This window comes from Athene cunicularia (genome assembly GCF_003259725.1).
Source record: "Athene cunicularia isolate RWA chromosome 1 unlocalized genomic scaffold, athCun1 chr1_part2, whole genome shotgun sequence".
Classification (NCBI taxonomy): domain Eukaryota; kingdom Metazoa; phylum Chordata; class Aves; order Strigiformes; family Strigidae; genus Athene; species Athene cunicularia.
The window spans coordinates 45,714,766-45,742,571 of NW_020799092.1; the positions used below are offsets into that span (position 1 = coordinate 45,714,766).

At 37.7% G+C, this 27,806-nt stretch overlaps 1 protein-coding gene across 1 annotated transcript in view; it reads right to left on the reverse strand.

Moving 5' to 3' along the window:
- Window positions 1–3,309: 3,309 nt before the first annotated feature.
- The window catches only part of LEMD3 (LEM domain containing 3), a 56,460-nt gene continuing 31,963 nt past the window's right edge, over window positions 3,310–27,806 (reverse strand). Inside the window, exons 5-14 of the mRNA XM_026865188.1 lie at window positions 21,382–21,449; window positions 19,479–19,558; window positions 19,251–19,399; window positions 17,427–17,528; window positions 16,308–16,410; window positions 15,903–16,081; window positions 8,591–8,672; window positions 4,073–4,178; window positions 3,903–3,981; window positions 3,310–3,655 (exon numbers count right to left, since the gene is read on the reverse strand). Of these exons, the coding sequence (XP_026720989.1) occupies window positions 3,492–3,655; window positions 3,903–3,981; window positions 4,073–4,178; window positions 8,591–8,672; window positions 15,903–16,081; window positions 16,308–16,410; window positions 17,427–17,528; window positions 19,251–19,399; window positions 19,479–19,558; window positions 21,382–21,449 (1,112 nt within the window). The 3' untranslated portion in view covers window positions 3,310–3,491. The remainder of the gene's footprint in view (window positions 3,656–3,902; window positions 3,982–4,072; window positions 4,179–8,590; window positions 8,673–15,902; window positions 16,082–16,307; window positions 16,411–17,426; window positions 17,529–19,250; window positions 19,400–19,478; window positions 19,559–21,381; window positions 21,450–27,806) is intronic.

Consider the following 27,806-nt stretch of genomic DNA (forward strand, 5'->3'; position numbering starts at 1 on the left):
AAAAAAAAAAAAAAAAAAAAAAAAGGAGAAAACTATAGTAAAATTCTCCCTTTTCCCCCTCCCCTTCCACAAGGAAGAGCTATAACTGAGCCGGGAAAAAAATGCACATTAAGTAATGGACTTGACATGCTGGAGGGAAGGGATGCCATCCACAGGGACCCTGACAGGCTTGAGAGGTGGGACTGTGCAAACCTCATGAAGTTCAACACGGCCAAGTGCAAGGTCCTGCACATGGGTTGGGGCAATCCCAAGCACAAATACCAGGCTGGGCAATGAGCAGATTGAGAGCAGCCCTGCGGAGAAGGACTTGGGGGTATTAGTGGATGGAAAACTGACTGTGAGCCAGCAATGTGCACTCACAGCACAGAAAGCCAATTGTGTCCTGGGCTGCATCAACAGAATGGCCAGCAGGTCGAGTAAAGTGATTCTCCCCTTCTGTTCATGTAAGGCACATACACACACCCACCGGAGTACTGTGTTGAGCTCTGCCGCCTGCCCCGCCCCCCCCCAAGTGCAAGAAAGACACAGACCTGCTGTTGGAGCAGTCTGGAAGAGGCCATGAAGATGATCGGAGGCTCGAGCACCTCCCCTATGAGAACAGGCTGAGAGAGCTGAGGTTGTTCAGCCCAGAGAAGGCTCCAGGGAGACTTTACAGCAGCCTTCCAGTACTTAAAGGAGGCCTACAGGAAAGATGGGAAAGGGACTCTATCAGGGAGTGTAGGGATAAGATGAGGGGTAACAGTTTTTAACTAGAAGAGGGTAGATTTAGATTAGCTAGAACAAATAAATTCTTTGCTGTGAGGGTGGTGAGACACTGGAACAGGTTGCGCAGATAAATTATGGATGCCCCGCCCTGGCAGTGTTCAAGGCCAGGTTAGATGGGCCTTTGAAGAACCTGGTCTAATAGAAAACCTGCCCCTGGGAGTGGGGTTGGAACTAAATGGTCTTTAAGTTCCCTTTTAATCCAAACCATTCTATGATCATTCTATGACTTGCACACAATTATTTGGTTCTCCTACCACACAACCCTTGAAATACAAATCATCAACAGCATAGTATAAATGTAATGCCAGAAAAAAAAAGCTTATGTTTTCTGTTAGTCTATCAAAATCCCTTTGAGGACTTTTTCTATCTCAAAAATACAAGAAATAAGATGAAAAACATTAAGGGTGAGACTCTTCACATCTGTTGTTTAACAGGTCAGACATGGCCTCCCCTGGACTGAGAAACCAAGGTAATGCCTCTGCACACACTAGATACAAAGTCTGGGCAATTTTCAAGCTGACAGACTTTAAGTGAAGCTTGGTTGTGCATTTCATCTCACAGTAGCACCTGTTCAGCTTCACACCCCAACACACACTGAAAGTTAAGTGGCTATGATCAATGAATCTCCCCTCCTCCATAGATAAAAAAAGCATTCAAGTTAGAGACATCCAAATATCTAGAAGGTGAGACACATATAAAAACCCCTAATAAACCTTTAATTTGAGTTTGTTTTGTTTTTTTGGTTTTTTTTTTTTACAGGACAGAGTGACAAATTACAACAAACATCTGATTTTTCTCAAATGTTCAGGTATTGTACACATTTCCCATCTGTCTTGCAGGAAGGGATATTGGTCAACTTAACAGTTTAAGGTAAAATAAGCTGCATAATAGTACATGTTACAATAATAAAATGTACAGTGTTTACAAGAAATATATTTTAGAAGCAAGATAGATGCATTTGCATCGAGGCGACCTTTTAAAATGCCACAACTATTTTTACATTCACTCTTGCAACAGGTCACAAGATGGGGTCACTAAGGTCAGTTTAACAAATCACTATGATGCACATCAAATACAACAAAATTAGTTTATATACATATATATAATACATATACATGTATATTATACATATACATATATGTATATAGTAAAACTCAAAATCTACCAGACCTGGCACAATCTACTTACCCATCAAAAATATGTACTTGTCCTTGGTAAGTAGAATTCTGCATGGCTGATTATATATTATATATACTCATTCATTAGCATCTGAGACATAAAACTGAGGATTTAAAACTTTTCGGTTAACAAACTCTCCAATAATAAACATGGTGCCCACAAAAGCACAAAGGTAAGGCACAATAGGATTTTCTGTTGCAGAATAGTGTGCATCATGTTTACTTAACCATAAGAAAAACGTGCATTATTTGTGCAAGTTCATGCTGCAAATCCATCATATCTACAAAGTAAAGTGAGTTTCAGTAAAATTCGTAGGACTGGTGTGCTTCCAGTCTCACCTCCTACAGGATATTCAGCTGGATAACTACATAGAATTGTTGTAAGAATGGCAATTAGTAAAGCCAGTAATTTTAGATTTGCAACTAAGCTTCTCAGCAACAATTTTGTACTTTAGGTAAATGTTAGTAAATTTACAAGCTTGGAATCACAAGATTTGCTATCAGCTGTAGTTGTAGTTCGCATCAGCCAAAATTGTTGCAAGGAAGTATGTACCTTTTAAAATTTTAACAGGTAACTGGTTCATTAAAACAAGTTATAATGTATTGGGAAAGTCACTTCATCCCAATGGTATTTTGTCACAGCCCTGGCAATTGTAATAATAAATACAGCTTTTCACAAAATATTTTTCCAGTATCTGCCAATTGCTTCTTTATTGCTCACAAATTTGAATTCATTACAATTGGTATCAGACCTTTTACACAAAATCAGTCAGGTACTTTAATATAAAACCTATAAAAGATATTTAACCTGTATCTAACACTTTAAGGTATTTGGCTTCTTGTCACGGTAAAGCCAAAACCATATAAAACATTAGGTTTTGAATAAAATAGGAAGCTTATTCACTGCTTCAATGCAGACATCCTCACAGAACACAACCATTTTTGCCGCCACCAGCATTTACATTTATATACAAACTGTAGCACGTCCGCATTCAGTTCGTTTTCCCTCACACTTATATGCAACCACTAATGCCAGATTAACTTTCCCCATACCCTAGCTGCAGAAAAAGATTCTTATACAGCAACAAAAAACTAATATTGACTGAAAAAAATTTCTTTAACTTATTCACCATCAGGAACTGTAGGTTGTTTGTTACAAAATACCCACAAGATTATTTCACAGGAAACTATGGAAATACAGGAAGTCATCTCTTCTCCATGCTTTTGTATTATTAAAAACACTTCTTGGTGCAAAAATACAGTCACCACATCTGCAAATGTATAATGAATTCGGTATTCCTCATGCAAAACTTAAATGCATTGGTTTACTATAGCCCCAGAAAACTTCCTGAGGCAATTTCTTTTCTTTTTTGTCAGCTCAGTATTACTGCCTCATTGCTAAGTCCCTTTGGAAACAAGATTTTTGGAACGTTCAAACTTTTATTTAATTAAAGTATTACATACAAAAAGCACTAAAAAAGGAAGACGGCAGCCAAACAGGAAAATTCCTGTTGCAAGTAACAGTCCTACCAATTGTAGAAAGTCTTCTCAGGAACTTCCCTGAGAATTAGTTGTGCCCGTCCGAAGACGCAGATGTGACATAGAGTTCATGTGTGTGTTTGATGGCTTCAGTGGAGTGTTACAAGTAAGAGCTTGGGGAAAACGATGATGATATCGATCTAGTCGCAGGTATTTTACTGTTACCAGCTTTCCTGAGGCAAAGAAATAAGAAAAGAGAAACCTTCGAGTTCAGTATTACTACATTTTGTTTCAGGACATAATACACAAACACGTCATTATACTGTAATTAACTTCCCAGGTGATGACTACTGAAGAGATACGGGTTTTGTTACAGCTCAATACTTAGATATAAAACATTTCACCATTTAAAAGAACTCCAACTTGCACCCGTCTTCTGTCATTTCTACCCATGCTTTGTTATAAACCCCCATTCCTTACCATCAAACCAAGAGCCATGTAATGCCTTGAAAGCCTTTCCAGCATATTCTGGAGAGAGACACTTGACATATACACAACCCTGTATTAAGAAAGAGAGGTTTGGGTGGTTTTTAAAAGTCCAACAGACAAGGATAAACCAAGCATTAAGATGTTACTGGAAAAACACTCACCTCACGTGAATTTTTGTCAACAGCAATATGAACAATTCCATCATTATCACTGCATTTCTCCAAGATTGCTTCTTGAATTGCTAGATGCCAGTGATCACCTATCTCCCTATGCAAACAATTAAACATTTAATTAAGCACATATTTCTTTCAACATTCAGAACAATCTCATCCCTCCCTGCTGAGTTTGGTCTCTCTGTAAATTGACATCATTTTCTGTTAAATGCCTTTGGGACAGATTTAGTACTTTACCTACTGAATATTCAGTAAACTGTGTTCTACGGTCCACTTTAGAAAATTCAACTCTAATAATCAAAAGGAATAATCTGTATTCGGGGGAGTTTGTCCTCCCCTTCCAGCAGGCTGCCATCACCTTCCTGTCTGAAACTGCAAGTAGTCATAAACTCGCCTTCCCATATCTGCTCGGATGGGATGGCCGTTGTTCCAAGGAGAAGGCCGCTCCTAGGCTGTTCCTACTGCAGTGGAAGAAGAGCAGGGGAAGACAACAGCTTAAAGCCCTCTTCCCCTTTACTGTATCACCTCTACCAGCAGTCGCAGAAGCAACATTACATGTCAGGCTTCAGCAAGGTGGAGAAGCAAGCTGGAGGAGCTTTTTAGCTAACAGCAGACACTGTTCATCACTGAAATAGCTGTTCACTATCCCAAACAAAGCATCAAATTACATTCATCCTGAAGGGTACCGATAGAACATACTAAAATAGATCCAGAAATAGAAGTTATTAAATTCAGATTCTAGTTTTGGGAGCTTTTCACAAAAAATATTTTATTGTCAAGACTAATCAATCTTTCCATACATCATTAGAGAATACAAAAGTCTATGTAATTTTGTGAAGGTACTGCAGGAACTATCTGGTTCTAGTAAAATAAATCTAAGCAGAAGGAAAACAATTCCAAAAGCCTTAATACACCTTTAAGCCTGCTTGAATAGTCTTTACACAAAAAACAATGAACTTACTCTTTCAATAATACTATCAAGAGCTTTGGGTAGTTTTAAAGAGTTTCTTCTACATAAAGCCAGAATTCTTGAAATATTTAATCTACCTTCCTCCTTATTAATGAAAAAAAACCCAAAACATGGTGGAGGGATGGAATGTACATAGGGATTTAATCGGTCAGGGATGTTACTTAAATCTCTCAAGCAGGGCACTAACACAATATTTGAAGGACTCTGGCAACACAGAATGTCAGCGTTTGTTTCTGTCATTTGACCTTGACTGGTCAGAGGATCGCTTTCCAGTTGATACTCCTTAAACATGCAGATCATACATAAACAAGCAAACAAAAGTGGGGGAGGGACACAAGGCTGCAAAGAAGTTCCAAATTAAGGTCCTATAAGGAGGGAGACTGGCCAGTAGAAAACACCTACAATTTAAAACCTTGTATGTTTAAGAGAAGGTGCACCCTACTCAGGCTGGACAAAGTGTTTTCTTTTTATTAGATAACTCAAAATGAAAGGAATATGATCTCCTTCCCCTTCTCTAACAGTGTAAACAATCATATTTTGTAACATGCTGCGCTCAGGATATTAGGGAAATAAAGTAATTCCAAGTTGCAAAAGCCAGGACATTTAAAGTTCCCCTCCAACATAAACTATTCTGATTCTATGAAATTTTGATTTCAGTGCATTCCCTCCCAAACCAGGACTCGTGTCCAGATTTTCTTGAGAAGCATGCTGTCATCAGCAGAAAGGCAGCTACCATAAGAAGAGAACATATTGTTAAGAGTAAGCAATCATCTTTTCTGCTGTGTACTGTTTGCAAATACTGAACTCACTGCATTACTCCCAAGTGCTCATTTCCTGTTTAAACACCAAGCAGAAGTGCATTCTCAGCCTAGTCTGCTTTTTTGTGTTTTGCAGACCTGGGACATGAAACATCATGAGTTATCAATTAAAGTGGATTTCCCATAATGAAATAGGCCCCCAAAAGGAATGACTTCCTGTTCCCTGATCATGCAAGTGTATGTGCTATCAATACGGCTCTTGCAGTAGTACTACTTATGCTTTATGAACCATTCTTTTCACCTAGTGGTAGATGCAGAAACACTAAAACAGGCTTATCCAAATGATGCTTAGACTGGTATTTTAAAAAAGGTTTCTGTCTGGCATAGTAAATGCCTAGAACATGCACCCAACTTTAAATCGGTTGCTGTAGTCTGAGGGTTCACAATGTCCAGGTAAGTCTTCTGACTTTTGGCAGTAGAAAGATGATTATTTACTCTGTTAGCACTGATAAATACAAATTAACTGGTACACTCCCCAGATGATTCTAAGGTCAAAAGACCTGTTATTGATGGCTGCTTTTACCACCTACTGGCACATTGTTGAAAAATACTTAGTTATTGTTAGCATACAATAGGTTGATTTAAAAAGCAGCTAAAAACTAATTCTGTTAAACATACCTTGCACCCATGCCTATGGATGTCTAAACCAGTACTTGACAATGTAATCACATACACTGGTACATTCTGTTTCAGGTGGTCAGTGAGGGCATTCATCCCTTTCAGATCTGGGACAGGAACATAAACCTCCGTCCTCTTTTGACACAAGCAGTTGAATAAAGGAGTTTGTCTTGCACTGCAGGTTTTGAGGTTTATTTTTGTTTGGGGTTTTTTAAGATTGCTCCCAGCATGTGACAAAAAGTACTTTCTTTAGCATCAGTCCTCTGCAAGACAGCTCACAGAAGAGGAATGGGCTGGGGTATGCAATAAGGAATTGAGAAGTATCCCACTATGACTATAATCCAGTACTCCAGCAACAGAGCTAGGTAAACTTCCAAAAGAAAAGGTCTACAAAACAGTGAATTTATTAGAAGTTACACTGTTCAAAACAGCTGACCAGACACAGACAGTTAAGAGAAGTGTCAAAAGAGAACAACTTGTAGGTTTTTTTTTTTGTTTTTTTTTTTTTAAATGCCCTTGCAGGGCACAGATTGGGTCAGTACTAAAAACCACTGAAGTTTACAGCAAAGATATAGCCTATAACAGGAGGTTGTTCTGACAAAAATAACATCTCAGTTACTAGTTCCATTAACAGCAGACAATTTGAACAGCTAACATTTTGAAACAAGAAAGTAACCAACAGAGCATACCAATAAATATTAAAGTGAAACTTCAGGAATGAATTCATTTCAGTACTGCTCTGATTAATATAGCTCATTAAGTCTCCTTTGTAGCAAAGACAATAAGGATGTTGATCTCACCCAAAATTCTCAGTAAATCTCATCTTTTATTTCATCCTCCTACAGAAGGATCAACTTGCCTCAAGAACAATGCCTAAAATTCAGTGTAGCTCACCCTACTGAAAGTTGTGAAAGAAGCCATGGTTGGGGTCTCTGCCCACAATGGCCATTAAGTCTTAAAGGTGCTGAGAAGAACAGTTTTTAGAGTACTTCTCTGTGCTAGGGATAACATTGTCCTCAGTTAAATTAGCTAACATTTCCAAGTAATAAGGCAAGGAACTAAAGTAATTAAGTGTGGTTAGAAAAAGAAGTGAAACAGAGCTGAAGAAATATAGCCAAACTGTGCAGTCACTTGTGTCCATACTCCAGTGTCCCCTCCTACTTCCTGTTATTCCCTATTCTAATCCATAGCTTTCCACTCAACTTCTCAATTCTTCAGTTCCAGCAAGCATCTCAATTTTATTCTGTAAAACAGTATAACATCTTTATTTTTCCCTTATATAATCACATCAGGGAATAAATTACTTCAGAGGAGTTACTCGGGTCCATGATCTTTACACTGGACAAACCAGGCTTCAAAGATTAGAAGGGATTAGCTGCCATAACCTGTGTTAAATCCCCAACTCCTAACATGATCTAGTCCACACTCAATGGGGTATAACAGGATAATGGAGTGGATGAAGCTTTAAGACTACAAAAAAATTATACTACTTTAACTCTTCCTATGTGAAGCAAGGCTTACTCATACACAGTACATATTTTAGAATTATATCTGAGCCTTAGAAACCAGTACTCTGCACTAATTTGTTTAAGATTTCCAACTATAAAAATCCACTTGCTTAAAAACTAGGCAGTCAGACTGCCATAAAGTAATAAATTATTTAAATTCAGCCTTTTAAATGGAAACTGTGCAAGCTCTGTAACAGTCTAAATACTCCAGAATACTTAAAAATAGTTCAGAAACTTAATAGTCTGTTGTCAGGCCACATGAGTCTCCCCAGCAGGTGATATAAGTGAACATTTACAAAATTAATTAATGGTGAAAGATCAGTCATTGCTCCAAGCAGTTTGACTAAATGCCACACTCTTCAAGAAGTGACCGAAAGACACAAAACAAGACAATAAAGGACAGAAGACAGATAGTAAGATTTTTTTTATGTCTTCTCACAGATGTTGAGGAAGATTTTTTTTTTTTGTATAATCCATGTGTTTCTTTTACAGTATTCATGTTTACTCACTTCTTCTAAACCCCTCTCAGAAGAAAGGAACAGACCCTTCCAAATGAATACAGAAACACAGATAGATAACTGGGTTTACTTACATAACTGGATCAAACATATTGCGAATCTTTAGACATGGTGTCAAGCTGTTTGGTGGTGAATTTCTTCTATCTAGATGAAATGCTACAAAGAGAAATAAATTTAATAATAATTACTGACAGGCATAATACCATCTAGTTAACAAGTGTCAGTCTTATACATCAATACTTTTCTAGTTTTACTCAAAAGAATACTTTCCTTCATCTATGAAAAAGCTTCAAGCAAGTTATATTCCCCATTGTCTTCTACTCCATTGAAGATGATGTACCATACTTAACTGAATTTTCTGAACTTCTACATTTAAAAAGATAATGCATTCTCTCATACCTAGGCCACAGAACATGGAATGAATTCAGGATATTTAAGAAAATACCATATAGCTGAAAGTATCTGCATTACATCTTTATGAAAAGACAGATACTCTTAAAGTGTGGAGCAAATTTCTGGCGCTGCAGGTTAACTATTCAGTTTTAACTGCCTGATGAATTTTTGTTTTTTCCACTTTTGGGGCAATTTACTGCCCATCTGACTAAGAAATAGGGAGATGCTCAGATGGATGTTGTCTTGCATCTGTATTGCTGTAACAACTTCCAACGATGAAGGTTTTGCAACTCTAAATGCTCTACACATGATCAGAAGCTTGCAAAAATCTGTAATGAAACCACCAGAGGATAAAACAGATGTAAGAAGAAAAATGGAAATTAAAAATAAAAGAGTAACTCTTTCAAAGTTGAACAATCATGTGAAATACATTATGAAGTTCTAAAATAAATATTAACTTCTCTAAAGTTCACGTTATACTTGTGGGAGTCACAACAGAAGACTGCACCATGAGAAAAGGAATAATGGAACCCTTCAGACTCAGACAGTTCCATGCCTTGGGAAGGGCCAAGAAAGCAGCAACAGAAAGGGAAGGGGATAACCTGGTAAAGTAACTTCCAAGGCTTGAATGAAGTTTTACTTCGAAAACTTGAGATGAGTAGATTCAAGAGTTTAAACATAAGACTAACAATCTCAACAAGACAAAAAGATATTCCAAACTGACAGTAACGCTTCTCCTCTGCAATCCCTACTTTGGAAAAGTGTGACAGATTCAAGATGTTACGTTCCAAGCATTAGAAATTTTAGTCTTGCATAGATGACACTACTGTTGACCTTTTAAAATAACGTCTCGCAAGTAAACCCAAAATACACAAACACTGCTGCTCTTCTGTATATCACCAAACAAAAACTGCGTCACATAAAAGAAATTCAGTCATGTGAAAAGAGACTGCATGTGCAAGATGAGCACTAACTAAGAAAATTCACTGCCTGAAGATATGGCATAGAGAAACTTGCTCCTTACGTAAATTTCTAAGGCAAAGAAATACATAATTACGAAACAGAAATTAGAAAAGGTGGCCTCCAAATCTACTATGGAACCTAATGTAAGTTCCCCAAATAACTAAAAATGTTCTTATTCTACACACATACACAATCCAAGTCACCAACACCTTTAACAACTGTGTTTTTTCTTGGGAACAGATTTCTAAATATGCTGGTGACACTGCATCTATTTCTGAGCTGCCTATATGTCCCTTTAAGGACATGTCTTTTTTCAATAGCACATGGTTTTGTGAAGTTTTTTGCCCTTGATTAGAAACTATACACAGAGTATACAGTAAAAACTTGTGTGTGTGTGTGTGTGTGTGCGCGCGCGCGCTAGGTTTATTTCAGCACATGATTTTAACCCAAGGATAAAGTATGGCAAGGTTATATGCAGAGACCCTACGCCCAGAGGATGAACATTTCTGCAAGCTGTTTATGAACTCAAAACCACCATACTTTTAAGGCAACAGCTACACTTAAGCTATGCAAAAGTAACTAAATGGAGAATTCATGCTTTAGTGTAGATACCTATAAAAACCAAGCTTTGTCTGCTTCAATTTCAATTACTCTTGATGTCCTTTTGGAAGATCTCAGGTGCTTGCAGAGTTGACTTCATACAGAGCACACCACCAGCACAAAACTAATCTGCTACCAACTTAATGTAACATCATACTAGTAGAGCAAGTGTACCCTGGGCAGTGCAGCACATAAAGATGAATTCTGCTTTTTCTCAAAAAATGTTTCAGAGTCATGGTAAATTAAAAGAAAATTTTGTGACTTAGGTGGAGCTTTTTATGTATAAGGAGAAAAAAATGGCCACAGACACCAATAAGATACAAAATTAATGCTAGCACAGTAATAAGCATTAAAATGTATAGCAGACATGGTATACATTTTACCAGAAGGGGAGGCTTGGGAAGACACAGGCAAGTTAAAAATAATGCTGTACCTACACAGCAAAATTCAAAATAGAGTAGTTCATATGTCTCTGGAACTTCATTACACATCTGTAACAATTAATTCTCCCCCTTTCTTCAAACGAGCAAGTTTAAGTGACACACCTGTTCAGATTACAGTTCTGATTATTTGAAAATTTACACTGGTGTGGAGCATACAAAAATACTCACAATAAGGGCATAAGCAGACATTCTTGTAGGACAACAGTCTAAGCTAACACCATAATTAATCAAGAACCTCATATGCCATTTCTTTTCCTAAATAGATCTTAACAGTAAGGCTTACAAGATGAGTGCAAAAAAGTTGGAGATGAAATAGGAAAGCAGAAGCACAACTTACCACAAAGTCACTGACAAGAAAATTTTTAGGACTTTCATAAATTCCCCTTTGGGACTAGCGAGTACCTTCATGAAAAGGAAGCCACTTTATATTTCAATCATAACATACTTTAGTACCTTAAACTGAATATGACTGTATCATTCCAGATTCAAAGAACAGCAGTAGCTAAAAGTATGTACTTCAACAACCTCTTTATCACTGTGGCTGGAGTAGGCGTATGATGGAAGAAGTTGCTCTTGCACAGACTTCAAAATGAGTATCTAAGAAACTGCAGTACAGCTTTCTATACCTCTTGAATTACTACTGTATTATTGCTATAGGGGTTCCCCAGTATCACCACCACAGGTTACAAGACAGCCCAACAGATCTTCATATGTGGATTTCATGCACTTGATAAGGTTGAAGACTTGCATCAAATACAGGTAACCACATTTCTTTAGAACAGATTTATTCATGTTAAGCCACAGATCACTAATTTATTAAGTACTAAACCTTCTTATCAAAGGCAAGAACAAAAAGATAAAACATTTAGTTGAAAATGTTGAAGCTACACACTTTCACACAATACTAGGTTCTTCAGTAAACAGGAAAGATACTGAAATCAAAATACCGCTAGATGTTAAGAGTGTGGTTGACTTGGGGTTTAATACAGTTAAGTTCAGCTTTAGAAAACCAGCATGGGATGGGTACAGAACAAGTATAAAATCCAGAGTTTTCTTTCAACAGTTAAGAATGGAACTTTTTTTTTTTTTTTTTTGTAACATGGAGAAAGGATTATATTCTCACAAGCCAGGGAGGAGAGGTGTCATTCACACAAGGTAACAGGTTATCTTCCACTCCGCAGGATGAAATATCACCCTAGATGTGGTACTTCAGAGAACCTCTATCTCATTTCCAGAGCTGTCAAGGAACTTGTTATTGCCCTCAGCTTAGCTACATTGGAGCTCTGCCTACCTATTTTTCTTTAGAGCTCTAGTTATCAAAGGCATGATAGGACAATAGCATCTGTTCTTTCAAAAGCAAACCAAACACACTAGAAATGTATTTTTTCTCCTACTGATTAAATTACACTTTGGCATGCTCAAGATTGTTTTTCAACTGACAGTTCTCTTGTCAGCTGCTTTCAAAACATATTTATCCATCATCTTACAGTGACTTTATCTTTTTTTTTTTTGGACAGATGCAACTACTTTATCCAGTAGATAATATTTCTAAGAAAGTACACTGGACTGTATTCTGACCCAGCGAAGAAAAAGATCCCAAGCTGTCAAAATACAGGCTGCATCCTGAAGGACAGGACAAAATGCCACAGTGATGCTTGAACTCTAGCTGCTAACAGATAGTAGAGCCTTGATCTTCATGAATGCTACAGGCCCCATATTTAAAATGCAGGCAATCATCTACTAATATCCTAGTACACACTATACTGACAGGTCAAGAGGCTTTCTTCAATTGCATACACTCTTGGTATTGTGCTCTGCTACAAAGCACTACCTTATCTCAGAAGGTTAAAAAAAATTGTGACCTTGCAATTTATTCACACAATACAAAACAAACAATTCATTCTAATTTTATATGTACTGAGTTTGTTCAGGACCTAGCAGTCTTGAAGATTAGATTTATGAATTTCTATATTAAAACATCAGAACTGGAGGACAAAGTTAATTCCAGTTGACCTATCCTTTCAAATATGTAGGAACGAACACATACATATAGAATTCCTAATGTCAGGAAAGAAACAGCTGTGCAAAAAGTGTAAGATTTATGTATTCCAGCTATTTCCAACAATCATATGAAAAGAAGGAAAGCTAAATAGAAAGTCTTTTCATGTGAAAACTGCCTTTGCTTGCTGACTAACAAGATGTAAAGAGCCCAAAGAAGATGTACAGAGCCCAAATGACCCACTTACTTCAGCCACCTTTATTTCCATGTCCTTCTTTTAGAGCCAAAGTATGCAATTTCAATTCTTCAAAGATCTTTGCTGAACTACAAATGTAACAACTAAGAAAACTGCTATTAAAAGAACTGAAACAGTATAAAACTTAATATATCCTATTCAACAGAAAGCATAGTGTCTTAAGTATATACTCCAGGCAAGGTAACAGATAAAAACCACAGCTGAGAGATAGTTACTCTGTCCACACTCATAATATGCTAAAGTAGGTATCAGATGCTCAAATTCAGATGGTACGTAACAGTAGCTGTTCTTCTAGGAAGTTTTGGAAGCTAGCCTTCCGTTGGGAGTCTTGAATACATATTCCACATAGCAAAGCAGCACCTGAGCTATCACACACTGAGAAGTCTTCTGGGTGAAAGAAAACAAAGTCCAACTTCTAATACAGGACAGAATGTTATGGAGCTATTTATACTGCAACCAAACAAGACAAGAAAAACTCAGAGCAAATGAGTAGTAAATGATAACTTCCAGAACTGGAGTGTCATGTTTCACAGTCTGTTATTGAACAATATACTACATAGAAGATTCAGCTTTATAATACACATAGCTTGCAGAAGCTATGTTCAAATTTGAGTGTTTGAAAATCGATCATGACAGTATTACAGAAATGGAACAGAGACACCTGTTGACAAAACCCACCATATCTCTGCACTGCACCTAAGGCATTTGCACATCCCTAATGGACAATGTCATAGAAAGAAAAGGCTCTGCCACTTCCTCAATAAAGTTATTATTCACATCTTACTAACTAAAATTGAGAAATGGAAATCATGTAACACAGTTGTCACCACAGAAGAACACTGTGTTACTACTACTGCAAGACAATGCCTGCAGAACCTCAAGTCCGCAGAGGTATTCAAAAGTTACTTAAAAAAAAAAAGCAGCCCTCCTTTCCAATGAATGATTTAAAATGAGAAACATAATGCTAAAACCAGTAGCATAACTTTAAGTAGTATATAATGATATTCCAACTTAGCATTTTGCATAAACAAGCAAAAAATGGGTCCCAAAACGAAGACCCTGATCAGATAACATGCCACATATCTGCAAACATGTCAAAATATTTGACTTTTCAAGTTGACAGAGAGAACTGTTTGGTTTTGCTTTGAAGCAAAATTTAAGACCTGAGGGCTGAAAGCATACATAGAACTTATGAAAACATGCAAATAGCCTGGGACAAAACCAAAAAGTTAGCAGTACTTTTACTTGGGCAGTCAAGCTTGCTACAGCATAAATGTTCCAGGCCACAAAGTTCTGTCTGTCTAAGTCTTTGGAAAGGAAATAATCAGATTGGATGGAGCTACTTTAAACTGTACCCTATTTTATAGGAAACAATAAACCTATTGTTTCTTACAAATAAAAATATATACCAGTAAAAAGTAAAAGGAGGAAGCCTCTTAGTACTTGCATTAGTTAAACTAGGACCCAAATTAGCATATTCCAGAAGAACATATGTGAGTGCAGTTGTTTGCCAGTGGGAAGTTCTATTTTAAGTGAGACTAAGAAGGGCAGAAAGTTTGGGTTTTTAATAGGTTTTTTTTCAGCATCTAGTTCAATGCCATATAAGTACAATACAACCTTGATAACCACTGATTTTAAAATTTGAAGTAAAAACTGGAGAAGCAACCACACCTTCCCCCCTCACTATCAATTAAGATGATGAGTTTATAAACTAGGATTCTCACAGCATTCATTTCAGTCCCGCTGGAGAGATAATGCAGCATTACAGAATAATGTAAGGCAAGACGGACTCCTTAAAAAAAAGTCACAGTATTTAAACAACTGGCAATTAAGATTTCACTTTAAACATTTACCTTCACACTCAGACACTGATAGAAGTGACCATTCTTTTTCACTGCAATCCAGAATTCAAGTCTTATAGCTTCAAATTTTCACTGACCAAAAAAACCCACCACAAACCCTGAAGCTTAACATGAAGAAAGGCAGAAAGGAAAAGAACTAGGAAAAAGACCACTGCAGACAGACAACTGCAAACCCACTATATTCTTGCCACTTGGCTCTGTAACAAAGCTGAAAAATGACAGATCACTGTAAAATCCATGTATAACAGCCTCCTCTATTAAAGTAAATGCTTTGCTGCTCCAGAGCTTGAAATAAACACACATAGTGTAGAAAAACATTTATGACAGAAAGGAAACACTACCAGGAAGTGCTCAAAATCCATGTTCTGCCTATTGAGGAGTCTTTTGTCCCAGCAGTTTCCCTTTCAAAATAAACAAAAGATCTCTCCCTTCAAACTCTGCCTTTAGGTAGCTGACTGATAACAGCAGGAAACTCAAGTCTACAAGCTCTGATTTACCTGTGTCAGATATAACCAACTACATTACTTCCAGTAAGCATAAGGCATGTCAGAATTTGACCAACTAAAGAGCTTTGGCGTTTTTTTTTTAAATTCATGAAAAGGAACAAGCAACACATTTTGGCTACATGCCATCTGCTGTATTTCCACAGTAGCTATAACAGAAAAGCTCATTTTGCTTGAAAACAAGGCAGACACTAAATGCCCAGAAAGTCTACTGAACAACAAGATAAACAGCACTGACAGTTCATAACGATACTTAAAGTCGTGAGAGAAACCAACTCTTTCATGTTCAAGCAACCAAATACCATTCAGAAGTTAGATGCAGAAATTAAAACAATTGTATGTACTATATGTAACTAAACTTCAATACCTTGGCCTTGCCACACTTTCGATGGTATTACTAAAATTTTGTCACTTGCTGCAGAAGGCTGCATCCATTTCCAAACCAAGAACTCGGCACCACCTATTCTTCGTGTCTCTGTGCGAACTCTAGATTCATTTGCTGCAAGAAAGTCAACTGCTCTATTCCAGACTTTCCTCATTTTCCTCCTTAAAAATTGAAGCAAGAATTAAAATCAGCATTGTAGCAACCTGCATAGGTGGCATCCAGCATGTAAGAGAAATCCAATGCCTTCCCCCCTCCCCTGCCCTGTGTCAGTAGGAATCTCCAAAATATACTACTCAACCTACAGAAATTAACTTAGTTAACTGATAAATTTTACTATTTTTTCTTATTTACACATAAGGAAATTCAGTACTTCTAGAAAAAACATACCTGTCCTGAGGTGGTATTAGAGAATCACGCACATGTAAAATAGGCATGTAAGGCTGCAAGTCTTTATTTTCAGAACAAGCCTCGCTGTGACTTCTTAGAAGATCTGAGGACACCATAAGAAAAATTAGTAACTATGTAGTTCGTGCAAACATTAAGAAAAATATCAATTCTGGTAATGAATAGCTACTCTGAAGACCCCTCCTAGTTTCAGTAGTTAAGGTGGTTTTGGCATTTTGGAGCATTTTTCCTTCTAAACACACTGAAGGCAAATCAAGAAAACTAACCTCACACAGTGACTCCAAGCACCCCAAATAACTTTGGAATAAAGAAAAAGACTTCTTGCAGTTACTCTTGCTTGGTACTTTTAACTGTTAGAAAAGAGAGCCACCTTTGAAAGCAAAGTGCTTTCCCCCTACCCCAACAAAACTTGATTTACAAAAAAAAAAAAGGTAGGAAAATGGTAAAAACGGGAAAACAGCTTCAATTTGTCTACCATCTCTGTATTTACAATGACTGCCATAGGCAAAAGTAGTAAGAAAATTTAAGTAAAAATGCAGCCCAAAACATAGCTTAAAAACTATAAACAGAAACTCCCAAAAACATTGCGACTTCAAGGAAAAGGCAGAATTTCAGAACTTATTTAGGTTTTCTATTTTGGTTACATAATTTCTGTTCAAAGTTACTAATTAAAAAGCTGCTTTTTCTATGAAAAACCATTAGGAATGGAATTGAGAGCTAACATACATCTTAGGAGTGGATTACCTAAAGATAGCTGAAAAAACAAATACAGAAAGCAACATGTCACCATACTTCTAGTTAAACACTGCATTTATATTTGTTTTCAATAGTAAGATAAAATACCACCAAGTCAACAGACATTTATTATAGCCACGTTGATGTTATTCACAAAGTACAATCTTTATACCAAAAGCTTTGATTAGGTTTAAAGAATGATTTTTTTAAAAAAAAAAATTTTTAAAAAAGGGAACACACATGAACCACACATTTGACCAAAACCTAACAGCATGGTAACTGACAACTAAGCAGGAAACATAAGTGAATTAATGACAGTACTGCAAAAGCTTATAGATACATCAGATGTGACTCAAGAAGCCATACCTATGATTTTTACCACCATATCATACATCTGCGTTGTTTCTTCTTCTTCTTTTGCCCAACGGTATTTCATGTAGTGTAAGACTCCCCAAACCATTGCTATACCTGCATTAAGATGTATAATACTCTTTATACAGCAGTAGAACATTGACTGAAACTAGGTAACTTGGTTGAAGTAGCTAACATTTTGAAGTACTTTAAATTTCAAAGCTACTCACTGTCAATATTTTATATTTTACTAACACATCAACACAAACTCTTAAACTTTGAAGAGCATTACCTTTTGAAAAACATTTCATTGTTTTAACAATAGCCTGGTATCCCATAACTGTGGTTTGAAATTTTACCCATTTGTTAAGAAAAATAGTAGAATAATGTAAAAATTCATTCATATCAAAAGTCAAAAACTGACAATTCAGAACACGTTAAGACTTAAAAATGCACAATATTCACTAATTTGTAGACAAGTCACATGCTTTCGATATACCAGTCAAAACTAATTAACCTGGACTGCTTCAGTTCAGCTACAGATTTGTACTAATTGCATGCTCATTTTCTAATACTTTAAAATATATTCCCAAAAAGGATAGTTTAGTTAGGAAGGCCAGCAGCATAAACTAAAAATAAAAATCTTATTCATTCTTCTATCTTGGTTTGAGGGTATCACTACACCTGTGATCTCTCAACAGTATAAAAAAAGAAAAAACCCCTCACCACAAACCCACACATACACAAATTATAGTTACAATAGTTACATAGTTTGTTTTGCGTACCTGTGATTGAAAGGTAAGGGTAACTTACATCTAAGACTGAGGGACACCATTTTAGACCAAAATGAGTGTTAGTTAATGACAGTATATATAACATTCATACCATGGTTTATTTTTGAAAAGGTGATTCATATTAACCTTAATTACTGATGAGAAAGTTGAGACAGGGAGCAATTTGCTCAGCATGACCGATGAGACCAGTGGTTGACTTGGATACTGAGTTTCACCTCCACATCCTAATTCAACCCTCATGTCAACTATTATCAGAAAGACAGCAACCTGGGACAGTTCGATTCTCTTGGTTCATCAAAAGACCAGTGAAGAAGGTCTCAAGTCTTCCGCTCATAAGCATAAGGTACTGGGATAAACAATTTATCAAATATTCTATAGGTGCATGAGAGGAGCTCCACATCTTCAGTATTCCTAACCATCCACATGGAAAGGAATCAAGTGTTTTCACTCAGCTGTACCATATTTTTATGCTGCATAGTTTTCAGTATGGTTAACAATTAAATATATGTTAAAGAACATGAAACTTAACTAGAGAACTATCAAAGACTAAATGAATTATGCCTACTGAAGGATTAGATAAATTTTTACAACATAGTCTTAAAGGTAAGAATTTTTGGTGACAACCATGTTGGGTATCCAACTTTTCCTAATAGGAAAATCACGTTTTCTGTAGTTATGTTTCCAAAGTTCCTGGAACAACAGTGAAATAGTCTCAAAATTAAGGTTATCATGTCTTTTTGCTGAGCATTTCACTTTTTCAAATCAGTTCAACCTGGAATTTTTGAAAGAAACAAGGTATTGTTTTGGCAGGGAAAAAGACAAGAGTTCCCAAAAAACAAGTATGTTCATCTGAATAGCAACGAAACTGAAAATACAGCAGTGCAAGAGAAGTGCAAAGCAAACTGCATTGTAATCAATATACTGACAGAAACTCTAAGTTTTACATAAAATAAAAACTTTCTGTAAACAGCATGCCTATGTTTCTGTAAAAGCATGGGGAAAAGTAAGTTATAACAAAGAAGTTTGGTGTTTTTTATTAACTTACCCAAAAGCAATATTGATAATCTGTGAGTTACATTAATAAATGCACGGCGAAAACGACACCTGAAAGACATCTTCGGACTAGTGGATTCCAGATATTTCACATCTGTCACATTAGTGACATCCATCTCATTAGGGTCATTGCTGAAACACCTATTCAAAAACATACAGTATTTATGAAACATGATACATCTGTTAGAATAAATTACGTTAAGAAATAAAGACAACTTACTTTATGCCAACATCTTCCCCACTATTCAAGATCCATTGCAATGCTGTGTTAAGTACACTTTCATATTCTGGATCTAAATTCTGTCAAAATACAAATATTAATGAGTAATTTTAGAAATAACCAGGAAGTTATCATGCCACAATAAAATCTAGATACTGCACAGATTAGTAGCCAAAACTATGTGGTTTTATTCTTGATTCCTCAGATCTTGCATAAGGGTTCACTACACAAAGGGAATCTATACCAGCTATGAGCAGCTATCAGACTTACTAGCACTTACAAAATTAAGGAATGTTTGAAAAGCCAAGTCACATTCACTGTTATTAACAATTCTAACCTACAGCAAGAAAAAATTATTCAGCCACTAGGCGGTGCTCACTGAAAATCTACTTCCAGAATAAAAGAAAGATATAAACTCAACTGTAAATGAGTCATACAAAAGCAGTTCAGGTATTTTTTAAAGAAGCTTGAGGAAAACCAATTTTAACTGATATTTTGCAAATAGTCCAGTGATTGTAGTTCAAGAACTGCTATTACTATATAGAAACGGACTTTTTAATTAGCTGGTATCAACTATCACAGAACATTCACTGCTATCTAAGCTAAGTCTGTCTTCACATTCACCTTGCATGTTCTTTTGCAGAAAAGGAAAAGCAAAAATGAAAGTTACTATTATATTTGAAATTACACTCTCCAGAAAGATTTATGTCCATCTTTCCTTTGAACCTCACATAATGTAAATGGCTGAGAATTAAAGGATAAGCACTTAAAACCAGTAACTTTTATTTTCACTGTGAGAGTAAAACATTAAAGTTCTATCACTGAATACTGAAATTCTACAAAGGAGTTATTTATAATCCCAAAATGAGGAACTGCAGAGTTAAATGAGACTTCATACAAAGTGACAGATTTTCATATGGAATTTGAGCTTCTTATCAGAGCTAAAACAGTTGTTTTGGTAACAACTGTCATTTTTTCAGTACAATACATAGGTAAGACCATCAGTTATCTGGCATCAACTTATTTTTTTCCAATGTATTCCCACAATGCACTGTTTTTAACAGATACAGAATATCATTGCCCAACCATAAACCAGTATTAGCAGCTTCTTCAGGATGCTCTTAACATTGCCCCCTTTTGTTTACTATGTAAACATTTGCCAAAACGTAAAATTTCTATATATTTATATATTAAAAGTCACATCAGCTTAATTCCCCCAACCCAATCAAAGAAATCATACTCTCAGCCTTTTAAAAGCTTCAAGTAGTTTTCCATTGAAGGGTACACCAATGTGGGCTAAAATAAAACCTACAGCTGTCAAGACAGGTCAAGAGTCATCTTTTATTTGGGGAATGAGGCAGAGGAATTTCATAATACTGCACACCTATCAAATTAACAAAAAGGCCTTTTTTGATCATTTCTATTTAAAGCATCAATGAATGGTGCCTTCATACAGCTGCTGCCTGTCAGGCCCACTGCATAGATCCATGTGTCAGCTTCTTCTCCCAAAGAAAGGAAAACAGTACCCTTTCCTACTAAGTCTCTAAACACAGTGTATTCATTTCTGGAGAAGCTTCTAGAGATTTAAATTTCATAAACTTATGATTTTCATGTTGGTCATCTATCTCCAAATTATGCCCTGGTGTTTTAACTAAAGGGAAAAAGCCCTTTCATCGCAATTAAGCCAGTTTCTTTAACCTGCCCTGTCCCTCAAAACCTCGCTACATCTCCAAATAAAAATCATAAGTAGCATGTGTTAAAGACATAAATTCCAAACATTTCCAAATAACATTCAATGCTAAGTTAAATTTTAGTTAATACACTAGATATGAAACCAGGCCTTAAAAATTGTAATTTATACAAATCTTATATACAACCAGTGAAAAATACCTCATTTGCTTACTTTTAAATATGCAGCTGCCTCCTGGATGGTAAGATTTCTTTGAATAGAGCTGCCGCATTCGTGTTCCCCTGGTAAAATTAAAATTTTGTTTATTTTGATCTACTTATTACTGCATTATATAAACCAAAACCACTTAGACACAAACTCATGGTTAACACAGTCTACATAAGCAGCAGTACCTCAATGATTTTCACTAATATGGAAAAAGCTCTGCACAAACTTCAAGACAGTTAAAAAAACCTTGAGATTGTCACTGCTAATAGTATGTGCAAATCACATCAATACAACTTCATGTACTGCTCAGAAAATATATTTCAGTATGTACACAATGAAAGTAGTACAAAAGGTAGTATGAAGAACTATCGAAGGATGTTACCATAAAACAGTTGCTGTACCCTGACTCAGCTTCTTCCAAATAATTTCCATTTACTCTGAAACATGGATATTTTTTTTTTTTTATAGAAACCAGGTTAGTTCCAGCTGCAACACAGCCATAATAGTATTTCAGGAACTATTTTATATTTGGCCAGATTATCGCAGTAATTCCCCACCTTCCTGAATATGCACAAAATCCCAATATGATTTGAAACTGGTGGTTTTACCATCCTCCTAATTCATTTGGAAAGTATGCAGAAGTAGTCAGGAAATAAGGATTATATGCACAGTCAGGCTTCACAGACACTTGCCATGATCTTCCTGATTTTCTTTGCTAAACTTAAGGTACATTAAAAAAAAAAAAGTAGTAACAATCATACCAACACAAAGTCACACAGAAAAAAAGGTCTAACACCAGTTTTATCTATCACTAGGCCATCAGTTCTGAAGAATTGTCAGGGAGTGGCAAATCAGTTTCTTCCTGATCTTTCTAAAACAAAATATCTTGGCATCTAGAACTATGATTTTACTGTGCCAAAACAACGAAATAGGAAACAAACCCAGTCTTTCACTGGCTCAAGGTTATACCTACCTTACCTTCCTGAATCTATGCCAAGCTGTGTTACTCCCGAAGCCATAGTGAGGCTAAGAAAGTTCAAGATACTCACGCATATACAAGATATAAAGCTTTGCTTATACTCTTACAAAGTATTTAAAGTTGGAATTACTCCACACTGAAATACCCTTTAAACGGAGAAACTTCAAGTATTAATTCCCTACACAAACAAGAACATTCGAGGCAATCTGAGCAAAAACTAGAAAACCAAGTTAACGAGAAGCATCTTCATGTCTCATTCACAGTAGGGAGTTTCAAGGAAGTAGGTGTTTCTATGACATGAAAGTCCTTCTCAGACTGTTAAAGCAAGTTTTGTTCAATATGCTTCAACAGATTTAAGTGAAATCGACCTTTCAAGGACATCAGCATAACAAGGATTCTCTTCTCTTACTGTTAGGATAAAGAATAGAAACACTGTTTTTAAGAGTGTCTGGCTTAGAAGTGCTGCTGGAACTAAGCCTGTGTGCATATGCATATTTTCAAGAAAGCACTGAGCAGAAAAGACACTACTTTAAGTTGATTCACTTGATAATTAACATGTAACATCTTAGACTTCCAAAGTGCCTGAGTCACTGGTACAGCAAAACTACAGAAGAACACCAATGAAAACTGACACCATCTTTGTCAAAGAACACTCTGAATTTAGAAGTCAGCACCATAGCTGGAGTTACAGGCTACTCTTGTATGTAATTTTAGGCAGCCATTCTTTCTGTGACATATAAACTCCACAACCTGTAAATTTACATGCATGATCATCAGTGATTTCACACTTCAAGATCAGCAAACTTTGGATAACATGTCACACTCATATATAGTCTCTAGTGTAAATGTATGGTTTTTAAATCTAGAAATGACTCTACACAAATGCATGTAGCACCGAGAACAAACAAGAAGAGCTAGGCTTGCGTGCACATCTGCAGGCCTACAATTTTATTGGCATTACTGAGACACGGTGGGATGACTCCTATGACTGGAGTGCTGGAATGGAAGGATACAGGCTCTGTAGGAAGGATGGGCAGGGGAAACGAGGTGGGGGTGTCACCCTCTATGTCAGTGACCAGCTGGAGTGCATGGAGCTCCACCTGGGGATGGATGAGGAGCCGACCCAGAGTTTATGGGTCAGGATTAAAGGGAAGGCAGGGACAGGAGACATTATAGTGGGGGTCTGCTACAGGCCACCTGACCAGGAAGACCAAGTGGATGAAGCCCCCTATACACAGATAGAAGCAGCCTCATGTTCACAACCCCTGGTCTTCATGGGGGACTTCAACCACCCTGGTATCTGTTGGAGGGACAACACAGCAGGGCATAAGCAATCCAGGAGGTTCCTGGAACGTGTTGATAATAACTTCCTTTTCCAAGCAATAGAGGACCAACAAGGAGAGGTGCTACGCTGGACCTTGCTCTTACCAAGAAGGAGAGGCTGGTGGGGAGTGTGACGCTCAAGGGAAACCTTGGATGTAGTGACCATGAAATGGTAGAGTCCAAGATCCTTAGGGCAGTGAGGAGGATGCACAGCAAGCTCACCACCCTGAACTTCAGGAGAGCAGGCTTTGACCTCTTCAGGGATCTGCTTAGCAGAGTAGCACAAGATGAAGCCCTGGAGGGAAGAGGGGCCCAAGAAAGCTGGTTCGTATTCAAGGATCACCTCCTCCAAGCTCAGGAGGGATGCATCCAGGCAAAGAGGAAGTCAGGTAAGAATGCCAGAAGGCCTGTATGGATGAACAAGGAGAACCTGGAAAAGCTCAAACACAAAAAAGAAGTCTACAGATGGTGGAAGCAAGGACAGGTGGATGGGAAGAAGACAGAGAAACTGTCTAAGCAACCAGGGATCAGTTTAGGAAGGTCAAAGCCCTGACAGAATTAAATCTGGCCAGGAATGTCAAAGGAAATAAAAAAAGCTTCTATAGGTACATTGATAATAAAAGGAAGATAAGTAAAATTGCAGACCCTCTTGGGAAGGAAATAGGAGATTTAGTTACCTAGGATATGGAGAAGCCTGAGGTACTCAATTACTTTTTTGCCTCAGTCTTCACCACCAAGGGCTCCAGCTACATGGCCCAAGAGGCAGATGGAAAAGGCCATCACTGGGAGAAGGATTGATGACCACCTACTGTAGAAGAAGATCAGGTTCAAGACCATCTAAGAAACCTGAAGGTGCTCAAGTCCCTGGGACCTGAAGAGATGCACCCACAGATCCTGAGGGAACTAGCAGACGAAGTGGCTAAGCCTACCCATCATAGCTGAGAAGTCTTTGCAGTCTGGTAAAGTTCCCACTGACTGGAAAAGGGGAACACAACCCACATATTTAAAAAGGGAAAAAAAGGACCTAATAGGCCAGTCAGTTTCACCTCTGTGCTGGGCAAGATCATGGAGCAGACCCTCCTGGAAACTCTGCTATGGCACATGTGAAATAAGGTGATTGGTGACAGCCAACATGGCTTCACCAAGGGCAAATCACACCTGACAAGTTTGGTGGCCTTCTACAACAGGGTCACAGTATTGGTGAATAAGGGAAAAGCAACTGACATCACCTACCTGGGCTTGTGCAAAGCATCTGACATTGTCACACACAATGTTATCGTCTCTAAATTGGAGAGACATGGATTTGACAGATGGACCACTCCGTAGGTAAGGAACTGGCTGCGTGGTTGCACTCAGAGAGCTGCGGTCAACAGCTCACTGTTTAAGTGGAGAGCAGGGACAAGTGGTGTTCCTCTGGGGTTGGTGCTGTTTAACTTCCTTGTTGGAGACATGGGACAGTGGGATTGAGTGCACCCTCAGCAAGTTTGCTGATGACACCAAGCCATGCAGTGTGGTCAGCACGCTGGAGGGAAGGGATGCCATCCACAGGGACCCTGACAGGCTCGAGAGGTGGGCCTGTGCAAACCTCATGAAGTTCAGCATGGCCAAGTGCAAGGTCCTGCACATGGGTTGGGGTAATCCCAAGCACAAATACAGGCTGGGCAATGAGCAGATTGAGAGCAGCCCTATGGAGGAGGACCTGGGGGTGTATCAGCAGATCAAAAACTGACTTACGAGCCAGCAATGTGTGCTCACAGCCCAGAAAGCCAACTGTGTCCTGGGCTGCATCAAGAGAAGTGTGGCCAGCAGGTCGAGTAAGGTGATTCTCCCCTTCTACTCTGCTCTTGTGAGACCCCACCTGCACTACTGTGTCCAGCTCTGGGACCCCCAGAGCATAAGGAGGACACAGACCTGCTCAAGTGGGTCCCGAGGAGGCCACGAAGATGATCAGGCGGCTGAAGCACCTCCCTTATGAGGACAGGCTGAGAGAGTTGAGGTTGTGCAGCCCAGAGAAGAGAAGGCTCCAGGGAAACCTTATAGTGGCCTTCCAGTAGTTAAAGGAGGCCGACAGGAAAGATGGGAAAGGGGCTCTTTACCAGGGACTGTAGTGATAGGACATGGGGCAATGGTTTTAAACTGAAGGAGGGTAGATTTAGATTAGATATAAGGAAGAAATTCTTTACTGTGAGGGTGGTGAGACACTGGAGCAGGTTGCCCAGAGAAGCTGTGGCTGCCCCCTCCCTGGCAGTGTTCAAGGCCAGGTTGGACGGGGCTTTGAGCAACGCGATCTAGCAGAAGGTGTCCCTACCCATGGCAAGGGAATTAGTGCTAGATCATCTTTAATGTCCCTTCCATCCCACACCATTCTATGAAATACAAGAAAACCAAAATTTATCTCTGTAAAAGCCACACCTACAATACTGATCTGGTATTAAGTTGTATGACATGACCAAGTCTGATAGATATATTTATGCCTTTTTTGTTGTTGTTCAGTAAGTTCTAAAGTCTTCCTAGGGTCTAATATAGAAAAAGCATGTGAATCAATCTGACTGAACAGATCAGCTTGGTTTTTGATTACATAGATAAGAAGGAAAGCCCATTTATGAAATAAGAAAGAATAAAAGGGTGAGGTTAATACACAGCAAATAAATAAAACACAGAAGCAGGAAACCAGATTGAAAATCCCAAATGAATCTTGAAACTTTTTTTTTTTTAAATGAATTTATCACAATCTCACAAGAATACAACATTGCCTCTTACAAGACGACAAATTCTCTCCTTAATATGGGACTATTGCATTACTTTAGTACCTTTAAATTCTAAACTTATTTGCCTTCTTTCAGGAATTATGTTTATGCAGTATACAGCCAACACACTGACTTCACAGCTTCAGGTCTCGTCTTCAAAAACCAGACAACTTCCTCAAAGTCCTGCTTCTGCAATTTTCTTCAGACTATATTTCCTCTGAACAAATGTAACAGTTAAAAGCACCTTTGCTGCCTAGGCTCTGACAATGTCTAAGGCCTATCAGTTCAAATTACCCTCATGCAATGCTGGGAAAAAAAAAAACAACAAACCCAAACCAACAACTTTAATCCTGCCTCCCACTCTTGAACTGAGTAAACTAATTAAGAGTTACAGAGTTTCAGTCCGGTACAAAAAACTGTTGGAAATGCAGTTTCTCACTCCAATCCATCTATTGCTGAGAACCATTTAGCAGCTTTCTTCTGAGAAACTCATGAATTTGAAAGCCTGCAGAAAGTCAGGCAATTCACAAGTCAGACAACCTTCTGTTTTACTGCAAACAGCAGGATATTCCTATATGCCATTTCAGTCACCGCTTTAGCTAATAGTTCTGCAAATGAAGGCTTACTTTGAATAACTTTGGTGCAATCATTAACCACTTGGCTTGGAAACCCACTTTCCATAGTCTGCGCCAAAAATGTTTCCCAACTGTTCCATTTGAGGCCCTGTATCCAGAAATAAAACTGAAGCAGAGGCAAAAAAACCCTTTACACAGGTCTGCTGCAAGATGCATCCGAGTTCTTTGTAAAAACTGTCCCTTTGTTAAAATATCTATTGCAATCTTTGTGTTCAACTTTTCTCAGGCACAGATCACTTCAATTTCTATTGCAATCAAAGAATCATTCTACTTGCCATTGTAGGGAGGTGAGACATAACAGATCCCAAAATTACCTTTTAGCTTATGTTAGAGTACTTGGGCAAGCCACAAGTTGAGTTGTTCTCCTAGAAATACTAACACAAAGCAACTAAAGCCTAGTTCTAAAGAAACATTTAAATCTGCTCTCACAACTGCTTTCAATACAGAAAATCAATCAGATCTACTTTTACATGCAGGCTAGAATATTTGAAACTGACTTTCATTTGGGTGTTTAGCTTAATTTACGCACTGCAGCATATATAGATAACAGAAGTATTCTGAGTTTCAAAATACTTGCTTTACAATGTAAACCATTCTCTTTAAATACCAGAACCAAACCCCAGTGGAAATCTAATACACCAAGGAACACATGAATTTAGCACAGATCTCTAGGTTACAGCTTAGTATGACAGTCAACCAATACAAAAAGGAAATAGTGTATAAAACATTTGTTTAGCAGGTCTAATG